This window comes from Pseudopodoces humilis, chromosome 11, assembly GCF_049639895.1.
Source record: "Pseudopodoces humilis isolate 2021_Gansu_Grassland_sample_001 chromosome 11, ASM4963989v1, whole genome shotgun sequence".
NCBI classification, from domain to species: Eukaryota; Metazoa; Chordata; class Aves; order Passeriformes; family Paridae; genus Pseudopodoces; species Pseudopodoces humilis.
In genome coordinates, this window is record NC_142210.1 from 20,128,198 (window position 1) to 20,140,931 (window position 12,734).

Below are 12,734 nucleotides of genomic sequence, written 5' to 3' on the forward strand. Positions count from 1 at the left end.
ACCCCAAATATTAAGAGAACAGCAAGCAGCAACTCTACCTCTCCCATATGGTAATTTGTTTTACTCATTGACCATAAACCATACAAAGCGTGTTTAAGATTCAGAACTCTGAAGCACATCTACTTGAAGGGATGAGACCTCTCAGGAAAAAGAGCCCCTTGTTACCATTTTCATAGCCCTGAAAAAATATCAAATCTGCATAGCTTCATGATCAACAGACATAATTTATGAACAGAATAATATGCTTGACATTTCAAACTTTTGATTTTACTTGGTAATAGGGTTTTCTAAGGGTCAGCTCAAGCAGATCAGCATCTTTGTATGCTTGCAGAAAACAGAAGACATTGGGTTCCTTTAGTTTTAGTTTAGCTCCACAGAGCTTCACCAGCTGGCAATGCTGCCTCCCTTCTGGAGGGAGGTGGGGTATCCTTTAATTTATTTATATTTTTTCATTGCAGCATAAATGCAGATGGGTTGGCATTTGGGGAAATTCAGTTGCTTAAGAGACACTTTTAAGGAATTTTCTGAATTTTTCCTTTTTTAAACACAACATTTTCTATGTTTATCAAACTGAGATCAGTCAGTGAAAAAAAAAAAGAAACATCTTTGTACTTGGTGAAATACATAGGGTTAGAAAACATGCAAAAAGGTGTACAGAGAAACTTTAAAAGAGTGTTAGTTTAAATAGTATGGACAAAATTCAGTCAAAAGGTGGGATGCAACATATCAAAAGTCCATTTCAAGAAAACAAAAAACCTCCTTTTTAAATATTGTTACTGTTTTGTAGCAAAACGTAGAACTTAACAACATTCTTTCTTTTAAAAAATTAAAAATATATATGTATAACAACAAGCAAGAAGACAAAACACATCAAAAATGGGAATTAAAAAACAAAAAAACTCTTCAAAAGAAGACAAGAAGTCAAAAAAAGAGGGGAGAAAAAAGATTTTCAGGGATCCTTGTCATGCAAATCAGTTTGGCGGCAAAAAATACCTTCATCTTCAGCACCTTCATTATCACCTAAATCATCTGTCTGTTTCTTTGTAAGGGGACCTAGGATTAAGAACGGAGAAAATGGAGGAAAAAAGACAATTCAAGAATATACAAGACTGAGGAAAAAAACAGTGAATATTAAATTCCCACGGACGTTTCAAGAAAAACATTTGCAGGGAGGGAAATCTTAGTTTATAACAACCCATTTTTCATTAAGTTTTTCAAATATTACAGCAAAACCTTCCCTAGGGGGTATGGCTATTAGAAACATCTAGCACAAGAATCAGAGAGTGCCCAGTGTTTTATTGTTTTTAAATGAAGAATCAAAGCTTGTTTACTAAAAGCATACCCCGCCATGGACTGTATTTATCCACTTCATTTAATTGGTTTTTTCCTGTTGCTGTTATTAGGAATAGTGGAGACAAGAACTGCCAAATTACCTCTTGCATTTGATGCAATAAGGTGGTTAATAAAAGTCTTGACAATTGGTTAAAACAATATTTTCTGTCAAATGCTAATTCACATTTTTAAATTCAACCATTTAAGCTCATGCTTTACATAAAGATAAGCCCGGGTTTAATTTTTGAGGGTTTTTGACACATTCATCACATTCTCTTTAAAATAGAGCTGTAGATACCCTTGAAACCTTTGACTACCTGCTGAGATATTTGTAAGGAAACATGAAAATCCATATGTAAACCAGAAACAAGAGTGAAATCCCAGACCAACTGAAGACAATGACTTTTGCCATTGGTTTCAACGGGGCCAGAGTTTCATGCAAAAAAAATTGCATTGAATTGAAATTTTAGCTTGGGCAAGGCATCTGTGTTCATAATTCCTTATCTCCATAAAAGGAGGATGACAGAAAATTCCTTTATGCCCAGCACCTGTATTATTAACAGTATTAGTATTTCTAGAGTTATCATATTTTCCAATGGGAAAAATGCCCATTCCTTTACTGAGTAATAAAAATATACACCAGAAGGAAAGTCAAAGGCCACTCTGATAATATTTCCATGTCATATATTTTACACACTTATGCACAAACAAAAGACAGTTGGAACTCAGCATTATCTTTCCTTTTTTTTTCAGAGCTCTCTCATTTCCATGACATTCTGTAATTTGCATGCGAAAAAGCAATCAGTACGAACACAGGGCTAAGTAACAAAAAAAGAAAAAGCCAGCCAAGCACAGAGTAGAAAACAAGAACTTCCTCATGCATAAAATAGCAATAGACAAAAACAACAACAACAAAAGAGATGAACAGTATGTGTTGATATTTGCAGTAGATGTAGGCAAGAGACATGCATTAAATCTAAGCACTGTGGAGTATTAAAACATTTGTATTTAAAAAGCTCTCTGTTATTTTACAGGATTTTAGTCATTCAGCATTGAACTTGTCATTTATAGGCAAAATACCATGTATTTGAGTGATGCATTTTTAAAAAAAAAATCATAAAATGTTTTTACCAGTTGCATGGATTTAAGAAACAGAAATAAAACCATGAAGTACCATGAGACTTTAACTGTGAATGTAGGAACTGGACCATATTATTGAAAACCAAAGCTCAATACCTTAATTCCTGCATCAGTCAGGAGTATAGTTTTTAACTCATTCTAAATACAGAACACTGGAATTATACATGGTAAATAAAACATAAGCATTTTTATATTCACACCTCTAACAATCACTCTGCTCAGCTGAAAGCCTTGGTGGTGCGAGTTTTTCCTACTACAAGCCCTGGATATTTGCAATATTTGGTGTCTGCATAATGTGCCCTGATCCAAACACACACATTCAAATATCTCTCAGCCCAGCATTTTCAGACAATAACGACTTTACTTCTAAAAGAATAAAATCAGAAATATAAAAACTCTATGAAAAGAATTACAGTAATTTTGTGATGGGTTTTCAGCATAGAGAACAGGAAGAGTGAATTTAAGAAGGGCAAGAGCTGTGTACTTAAGAATGGAGATGCAGACAGAAGCAAGGAGATATATATATATATATATATATATATATATATATTTATACACACACACATATGTTCTTAATAGCTTCTTAGATTTTAAATTTTAAAAGTCACCAGAAAGGGGCAAAGTGGCATCTGGAAAGGCAAACAACACTCATTTCTCCAAATAACTTGCATAGAGATGGGCAATTTATTTTCTAGATGAAACCAAGACAATGTATGTGACATTTTTTTTAATAACTGCCCTTTGGCAGGTGTTTTGTGTAGATCATGGTTCCAGATCTCAACTTCAATTACAAAGTGCATCAACCATCTCAATATAAATGTCTGGCCTCATACTATTTCTGATTTTACAATATGGTAAAGCATGACTGGGGCTAGCTTTAAAAATAATCTGGATAATTTCCATGTTTATACCATTCTGAGGTTCTCTGAAAAACATTTTAAAAAAAAATCAGACCATCTTCCTTCAAATCATAGAATTGTTTAGCTTGGAAAAGACCCTTAAGATCTAGCCCAGGCAGTAACCCAGCACTGCCAAGGCAGCCGCTAAGCCATGTCCCCAGGAGCCACACTCACACATCTTTTAAATACCTCCAGGGATGGTGACTCAAACACTTCCCTGGGCAGCCTCTTCCAGTGCTTGACAATTCCTTCTTGCAAAGGGGCTGACCTATTTTTAAGCTGCCATAAATTAAACATGTTTTTTTAATATAGCAGTAGATGTGTTTCACAATACAAGGGCTCTGCTCCCCACGTCCCCCCAAGCAGGAGGACTCATCCCCCTGGAGACACGTGGCAGAGCCACCAGGCACCACTCACAGTGCCTGGGAAACAGAGGAGAGATTATTTCTCCCACAAGTTCACTCCAGCCTGCAAATATGATGGACAACACTTATTACAGAGAGATTTTCTGCTTCCTGGAACTATAACGCCCCGAGTCCAAGAAACCAAAACAGAGTTTAGCCCTCATGTAGCAGGCATGAACCTCCTTATATTTTATCTAAACACACAGGGGTGCTGTGAGGCTTAATTTCTCTTTTTTAATTGCTGGGCAATCCCTAAAAGAAGCATCAGCTCAAGACCCACTGTGCACAGGGCAGCCTGGAGCGGTTCAGCCCCTCTGAGAGGAGGCAGAGCTGCTCTGATCTGTGCTGTCTGCTCCACCTGCAGATGCTGAAAACACTTCCTGAAGTCATGAAAGTGGTATTAAGAGAAGCTCTGGATTAGAATTCCACCCCTTTCAGCAATAACTCTCATCCTAAAATCAGTAAGAAATGGCTTTTGCTTCTGATTCTCCAGATAACTGATTACTCTGACTAACAGCCTCGCTGTGTCTGGATGATCATAAAGAAAGATTGATGTTTTGAGTCCTCACACAGGAAAACACGCTGAAATCACAAGCAGATAAACAGAATAAAATCTAATGGCAAGAACCTGCAAAATGTAGCAGCAATTGCCTTTTTAAGTAAAAATAAATCAGAACTGAAATTCCTTAGTAAGTGTATAGTTTTTAGATATTTTCTGCAGCTTTCAATTAACATTCTACAGATACTTTATGATTTTGTAAATTAAATGTATCCCTTCAACTAGGTTAATTTCTTTAGCACTGACTGTTCACTCAATATATAATTTTTTAGAGTTCTTCCATCATTTTATTATTCTTTTCAGGTAACAGAAACTAATTTAAGAATATTAATATTAAGACATAATGGACTATGAGCCAATGAAACAAAAAGGAATATCTTACAAAACTATGATTGCCAGAAGTATTTTGTCCCAAGTTACTTTTCACTGTTCTACTGTAGCCTTCTTTTTACCTTTTGTGAAGGCCCAATTAATCTTACTTTTTGAGCATTTCACTTTCAAATATGGGCATCCATTATAAAAAAAAGGATTTTACTATGTTTAACTCACAAGCCTTCAAACAGATAATGCTGCCATACTATACCAACCTAGATTTTAGCTAAAGTTTATGCAATAAATATTAAATATCAACAAAGTAATAGATGCCATAACTAATGGGGGGGAAAGAGGATATTAAAGCCTCTAAAATGCTGATGCAAAGATGATTTACTTATCAAAAGGCTCTCTAAGGTTTTGTCTCATTTAGTCTCATGTTGGTGCATACCCATAACTCTCATTAATGCTAATGGGAAATTAGACCCCTAAGTCACTTTAAAAAGGGGGGAAAAAAGTGATTACTGCATTTTATGTTTCCTAAAGGCAAGGAACAGTCTCACTACAAAAGCCAAAGAAACTCAGAGCACAGGAGGCACTCCTAACGAAGCCTATACTCATTTAATTTAAAAATAGCTTTTGCATTATTTAAATTATTATTCAAATATTTATTCTGTTTGTATTGCAATCAATGCTAAGGCACTAACAGGCTGCATTTTTAGATCTTGACAGTGAGTACTGTGTGCTTGCAGATGCCTTTCCTTTGCTCAAAATAAGAGAAATAACATACCTCCTGTCCAGTTAGCTAAAGAGTAATTATGCACTCAGAAATAATTAAATCCAGCCATATTAATGCTGGTTTTCATCATTCCCTTTGATGAAGGACTAAGGTACTTTAGCTCCCAAATACATTAAAGCTGATTATAAATTCTCTCTTTATGGGCTTGATTCGGCAGAAATTATCCGTGGCCTTTCGGACTGCAGGAGTGTGGGAGGCACGGGGGCTCTGGATGTCATTAGCTCTTTGGCCTGGGAAAGCTATTCATCATCAAATAGAGTCATGCTGCAAGTTGACACCATTTTGCAAAACAACAGTGCAAATCCTCTAAACTTAATAAATCAGGGCTGATGTATACGGCCATTGTTGGGGCCAAAATGTTCTCCTTCGGTAATGAGGAAAGTGGGGAAGAAAAAAGACCTTTTGCATTAGGTTAAGTAGGCTCCATGGATCCAGTAATTTAGAAATCACCATAGCAAATAATTATTCTTTGAGGTAAGGTGTCTGCTCGATGGAAAGGGGAAGAGACAAGACTGAGGCTGACTGCTGAAATTATACTTGTAGAAAAATTCACCGAGTGGGTTGCAGCACTGTGGAATGTGACATTGCATATTTACATGTATAAATGTAAATGTATATATATACATGCATAAATGTAAACATGAAAGTGATATTACACATTTATATTCAAACTTACCTAAGTACCCCCAACCAGCTACTGCTATTTCTTCCTCATTAGCCCACTTCTTAATTAAACATTGAAAATCTATGGAATTACATCTTTTTAGAACCTGCCTTTGCTTCCAAATATAAAATAAACAATTCTTTATTGTTTCTACCATCATTTTTGTGCAACAGATTCTCCAACTAAAAAAAAAAAGAAAAAAATCCTTGTGTTGAGTTATCACTGTCTAGCAGACGTTAGCTGAGGCACAACTGTTGCACCTATCTCCAGTTTTTAATTTAGAATAAATTAATGAAGGGTTATAATTAACGATCTTCAAGCCTCAACATTTTCTGTGAAGAAAAATCAAATTTTTCTATGTTGACATTGAAATATAACTCTCTCTATATATGCATATATATAAATGTAATGACAGAAGAGAAAGTTATAGCACAATAGCTTTCTGATGAATAGTTTTATAAAGTTATCTTCTTGACTTGAAAATTAGAAAGATCTCAACAAAAACAAAAGAACTAGAATTCCTTAGAGAAGATAAATTGGAAGGTACAAAAGGCAGCTGGGTCTAAGAAACACTTAAATGAAAAAATATCTCCTTTTTTTGTCATACTTTGCTGCAACAGACAAAACAATCCTTTTATTTCTTTTTTATTTCCCTTTTTATTGTCCTTATTTCACCACACACTCCTTTCCTTCTTATTCACACACATCCCCACTCATTAAATTCCTTTTATTTCCATATTGCACTTATTTGTAATATTCATACTTAGCAGGGCAAAGCCCTGGCCGACTTTGCTTTTTGATGTCAACATTTGCATTCATGTTTTAACAACAAATGATGGCACAAACCTCAGTAGTTTCACATCTCACTACCTGATTTGTGATGACAATCAAGCTCTGTAATTAGAGCTGCAAGTAACTCAAATTTGCATCTGCAAGTGAGTGACAGGTACAAATTGAACCCACAAAAGGGTTGCCAACTTTCTTTGAAAATTTACATGTATAAATGCTTTGTCACTAAAGAAGCTATTCTGACACTTCAAGACTAACTCCTGCTGTGCCTTTTATAACAGCATATTGCTGAAGTGTCACACAGAAAGAATATCTAATCCCAAACCTTTTTATTCACAAGATTAATCACACTGGCTGGATCATGATTTCCCTTAAATCTGAAGGAGTTTCATTACTGCATACTAGATATGTGTGAATTTAAATAAGATTAGAATCTGGGAATGTAGGGAGACTTTCACTCTTCTGCTTCCCATTTTAGATGCAGCCTGAAATTCTCTATATTTTCAGAGGCACTGACACTTTATGTTCACATGTCCTGAGAACAGCCCCTTGGTAAATGCCATTCCCTTCCACACAGGTCACCCTACAAACCCAAGCCCATTTCCAGGGGTTTTTGGTTCTGTGCTGTGCCTTGCATGCAGCATTCCAGGGAGAGCAGGCAGGGGAAATGCAGGGACAGGCTCAGCCCTGGAGATATCCCGGGTGACCCTCACAGGTTTGGGGTGAGCACACAGCTCATGTGCAGCTGGATCCAGGACAGGGGAGAAGCTATTCAGTGGAAGAGACAAAAACCTGGGAGTTATTCTACACATCCTAATTTCTGAGACACTCTGACTTTAGCTCTTGCCAGTAGAAAAAAGAAATATGCTAGAGAGGCGAAAGAAGAGTGACATTTATTCACTTCTATTTTTTTTTTTTTGGTCCCAGTAGGAGTGAGGAATGGAACAGACACTCAGGATAAAGGAGTGAGTGTCCCACCCATCAGAACTAGACAGGAGAAAGAGAATGTTTCAAAGGGACCAAGGCTCTGCTGGCCAAGGCTGGCACAGAGAAACGAAGCCCATGCCTTCAGGCAGGAGCACTGCAGCTGGAGAGCTCCAGAGGCGAGCGATGGGTGGGTGAGAGACGTGAAAAATGGGAGCTGTAAGCTGTTCTATTGGCATTAACATCAGCATTTACGACTCCAGTGCCACCTCACGTGCTTCTGTCACAAGTTCACGCAGCTTTTACCACTGTGTGTGCATTAATAATTCATGTTGTTTTACAGACACTCATACTCCAGGGTGACACGCTGCTGTGAGGAGGTGAGTGCAGCATTACATGGCTGTGCCACCACCTGAGCTTTGAGATCATGAATCAGCTCTCTCTCTCTCTCTCTCTCTCCAGGTAATGACTGCAATCCAGACCCTAATGAAGACTTATGGACATGCTTAACTTTAAGCCTCTGAGTAAGTTCTCTGAAGTCAACAGGCTAAATCCAGTAATATTGAGATAGATTCACTACCATTAACAGAACTGCTCTGTTTGCATCTGGGCCAGGAGGTCAGCTCAGGAGTAAAAGATAAACAGAGAGAAGCATCCCAAATTTCTAACTTCCCTCAGTTATTCTGTGGATAAATCTAATCAACAAATAGAATTTCAATCTCTTGAACATACTACCAAATCTCTGCAATGAAATTCAATTCTCTTTTTATAAATGCATTGCTTCTTAGTCTGTGTACATACAAATAAAATTCTGCATTCATTTTCCACAGCTCTCATAATCAAATTGCCTCCTAATTTTAAAGAAGATGTGAACTTAAGACTACAAGCTTATAAAAATTGATCATACTAGCTCATGTGATAGAACTAAAGATCTGTAGTTTTAAAATCCAAATTTTTGGTTCCCAAAGGAAGATTTGCAACTGCCATTAACGTATCAACATTAATCTTCACTTTCCCTTGAAGATCTCTCTAGCACAGTTGTAATAAGTGCAAGTCAGGATGCAGTGAGTGCATCCTTTATATAAAGACATACAAAGACACAGCTGAAAAAAAAATACCACCAATTTAGATGAACTGATAAGGTTTTTTCTATTTTTTTTCCTGCTTTTTGGGGGAATTTGTGTTATCTTGCTTCAAATAGGTAGGGTGGGTGATCTACAGCAATAACCTATACACTATGAAAAAGCAGTCTCTGCTGTCTCTTGACTTATATAAAAAATAACATAAAAAATATATTATTTCACTTTTATTTCATTGTTGCCTTCTGTTCTCAGCCAAAAACAACAGTTGGATAAATAAATTTTCTAATCTTGTCCCCAAATCTCTCTCTCTGCGGAGAGAAGATCCCAGAAGAGCAGTCTCGACAGGTGAGATCACTTTGAGATTCCTGCACAAATTCCTTTGCTAGGGACAAGCCTGGCTGTGGAAAAACCTTCTTCCTGACTAATTCTGCTAACTGCAGGGGCTGCTGTTACAGCAGCTATATGGGGTTGTTTATGGCACAGCTGAGCATACAGTCCAGCTCTCTCAAGGCCCAGTTTCACAGCCCAAATAGCAGAGCAAAATTGGTCTTCATGTAACCATGTAATTGAACATTGCAGAGAAAATGAAGTTAATTGTGCATAATATTTTCATATAGAGTTTGGAATGAAATAAGTTCTCCCACCCCTCTTCCCAATGCACTTCGTGTCATCTGGTTTCAAGGCACATGCTTGGAGCTCTGTGTAACTCACTGCAACCTGTGCAGTGTTTTACAATCTAGAAACTCACATTGCTGCAACCACAGACATCAGGAATGAGAGGCAAATCTCATTTTCTCCATTTTCTGATTGAGCCACTATCAGTAAAATGACTCTAGCTACCTCTCAGAGCTGAATTTCTTCAGAAAAGTGGCAAAGGAGAGAAGAAACTTGTTTTGTACAGCTGTCTGTCCTCACAAAATCCACCCCTGTCCTCACAAACGCTCAGAGTTGCAGGGAGTTTCGAGGTAAAACTCTTCTTGATCACCCTTTCAATGCCCTTGTTCTAGCTCTGAATCACTGCATTTCTTGCCACATTTCGAGCAGCATAAAGGAAATCTGATTCTGTAGTGAGAAAGCAAGGTGGAGGTCGTGTTTTCTGAGTCAGTGCCAGCAGGTTCAACTAAGCAGAACTGCACCCTGCCATTGCTGAATGTCAAGGCTTGTCTCCAGCATGGGCCAGAACTTCCCAATCCAATGCTGGTACCTCAGTCACAGGGCTGGTCCTTGTCAGTCTCCCATGATCTCAAGGGCAGAAACAGCACATAGGATTTCCTATATATATATTATATTTCCTATAATATATATATATTTCCTATATTTACATGTGCACTCATGTTCAAATGATCTGAAAAACATTCACCCAGCACAATTTCTTCCTGAAAGGTGAAGGTGAAGGATTTTCTCTTAGTTATTTACAGCTACATAAGTGTACACATACAGACAACCAGGTACTCCTGTGTGCCTTTTAAACACAGGGATTTCTTCCTAAACTTTTGAAGCTCTGAGTAATACTGAAACACATTAAAGAAATTAATACTGATACTAATAACCTGTGCTCAGAACTATAGTCTTTCCATTAACTTGGATCTTAGTAAGAGTAAAGATACTTCAAGTCAAATGTTTCTCTGCTATTTGAAGCTTTCAAAACATCCTTTAAGACCATTTAATTTGGACTGTGGTCACCAGCTTTAAGAAACATAATTATATCTGCTCTCATTACCACACCTTTTGACAGAATCAAAGTGCATAGTTCTGAGAAATGACAATGGGAGAGCTGAGAGGACAGCATTTATGTAAAAAGCTGTCAGAAGGAAAGTGCCTGGCCCCACTTATCTTCTCATATTTACATTCTGTATTTTTAGAAGAGCATAACTTTAGGCAGGAAATCTCAAAACATCTCAGCACTGGAGCAGTCACAAAACCAGAACAGCACAGCCAGCACTTGAAGATTAGTGGGATCAAATACTTGTCATAAGAAAAATCATTTTCATTTTGACATGTTTTCAGTGTTAGCACAGTACCTGTTTTGAAAGTACAGTTGACTTGCTCTGCATGTTACATTAAGGATTCCCAAAAGAATAGGAAAAAAATCCTTATACTGAATGGAGCATGAAAGGAAATCAGCACATCACTTCTAATCTAGCAGAACTCCCAGACAGGCAGTGATACGTGGGACCACATATTTACACAGTTACTGTCGACTCCTGTATAGACAGAAGGCTCCAAACCCTTCTGGTAGAAACTTTGCCTTCATACCTCCTGTTTAATAATTGAGTATCTTAACACAGAAGCTGGTGAATAGAAAATGATCATCAAAACGAAACAGATCTAAAAAATGTCAAGTCTAGAACTACAATATATTATTTACAAAAAGCATGGCAAATTTAAGAGCAAAATGTCAGAGTAGCCCTTGCTTCCATTTTTCACAACAGCCACTTAGGTGAGAGTTGACAGGCTTGGGACAATATGACATTTCTAATTCTTTATCTGCTGACAATAACCCTTCTCTCTAGAGGAAAGCAACAAAATGCAGAGCAGATAAAGGCACAACATTTCTCAGCACTGGACAAAAGGTACTCTCACTTCTGTTTTTGTTTATTTTCCTTCTGGAAGTCAGCTTGTTTAGGATCACAGTATGGGCACAGTTTCCAGGGGTTTCACACTGACTAGTGGGGTAAAATGTATTTTCTTTTCCCTAACAAATATTGATAAATTAAATAAAGAGTATGCACTACTAAATTATAATGTGATCCAAGGTTTCATGCGTGGGTCCTTTTGGTAACAAAATCACTAGCTAAATTAAACAGGGCATTTTTCAAGGACCACACACACAGCAGTTACTTTATAACACTTTAACTCTTTAGTGATAATTGTTAAGGTTGGTTTGTTTAGAGTAGTCAATGGCATCTTCTGTTTAGAACCTAAAAAAAAAAAAAATCTGTGAGGAATATTTTTGGAAACTATTTGAGCAAATGATCCTTTCCCAAGTCAACCGAAGTTAGTGAATAAAATATCACAGCATCCAAGCTCCATCCTGCTGAGCACAATGAATGCCTACAGCAAGCACAGCAAACTACTGGCACCAGGACTATACTTTAGACTATCAAAGCACCAAAACCACTGAGGGCAGTGAAGATTATTCCTGTAACAGACAGTGATGGCCTGTTCCTATGGGGCAGCAAAGATTCTCTGTGCTGTTGGGCCCACAAGCAAAAGCAATCTTGGTTCTCATTTTTGCTTCCACAGCGGTAATGAGTGGTTTTCATAGTAGGAGGCAGAATTTAAAATTTACAGTTTTCCTGTACAATTAGTTAGTTTGTTAGCATTGTGGATTCAATAATGTTTGGCAGTGTTAGACAGATTCATTCCAGCTCTTTAGCTAAGGGATTATTAACTGAACTGTAAATGCAGGGTATTTAATGTAGACAAATGGGAACAATCCAATTAACTTCAATTGTTTCTGAGAGCTTTTAACTCATGCCTTCAGAGATATACATGCACTGAGTGTATATTAACATTGTGATTTAAATGTTGGAGAAAGTTTTAGAAATGTATGTGGGCACAGATGATTCCACATTTTTTTGCTAAAGTGAGAGTTAAAAAATAATTCTCCTTCTCCTGGGATTTTCTGTGCAGAGTTTGTGTATATCTGCTGGAGAAATGCTAGATGCAGACAGAATATTTGAAAGCAAAAGAAAAGGAACCTTTTACTGATATCCAAAAAATAAATAATAAAGTGTGTTTACTTGTATTTTATTGGTGAAACTTTGTTTCCTGGCAAACACACCACCCAGCATTACTGATCAATAATATTCAGTAAGTCTCTTTGT

The 12,734-nt window shown here is 37.1% G+C and overlaps 1 protein-coding gene across 6 annotated transcripts in view; it reads right to left on the reverse strand.

Annotated features, from left to right (window-relative positions):
- NLGN1 (neuroligin 1) overlaps positions 1-12,734 on the reverse strand; it is a 425,110-nt gene that overhangs the window by 199,468 nt on the left and 212,908 nt on the right. For 3 of the 6 annotated variants that reach the window (XM_088061106.1, XM_088061107.1, XM_088061110.1), the window contains one exon: positions 994-1,053. The exons of the other annotated variants lie outside the window; for them this stretch is intronic. In XM_088061106.1, the coding sequence (XP_087917232.1) occupies positions 994-1,053 (60 nt within the window). The remainder of the gene's footprint in view (positions 1-993; positions 1,054-12,734) is intronic. 6 annotated transcript variants of the gene reach the window in all.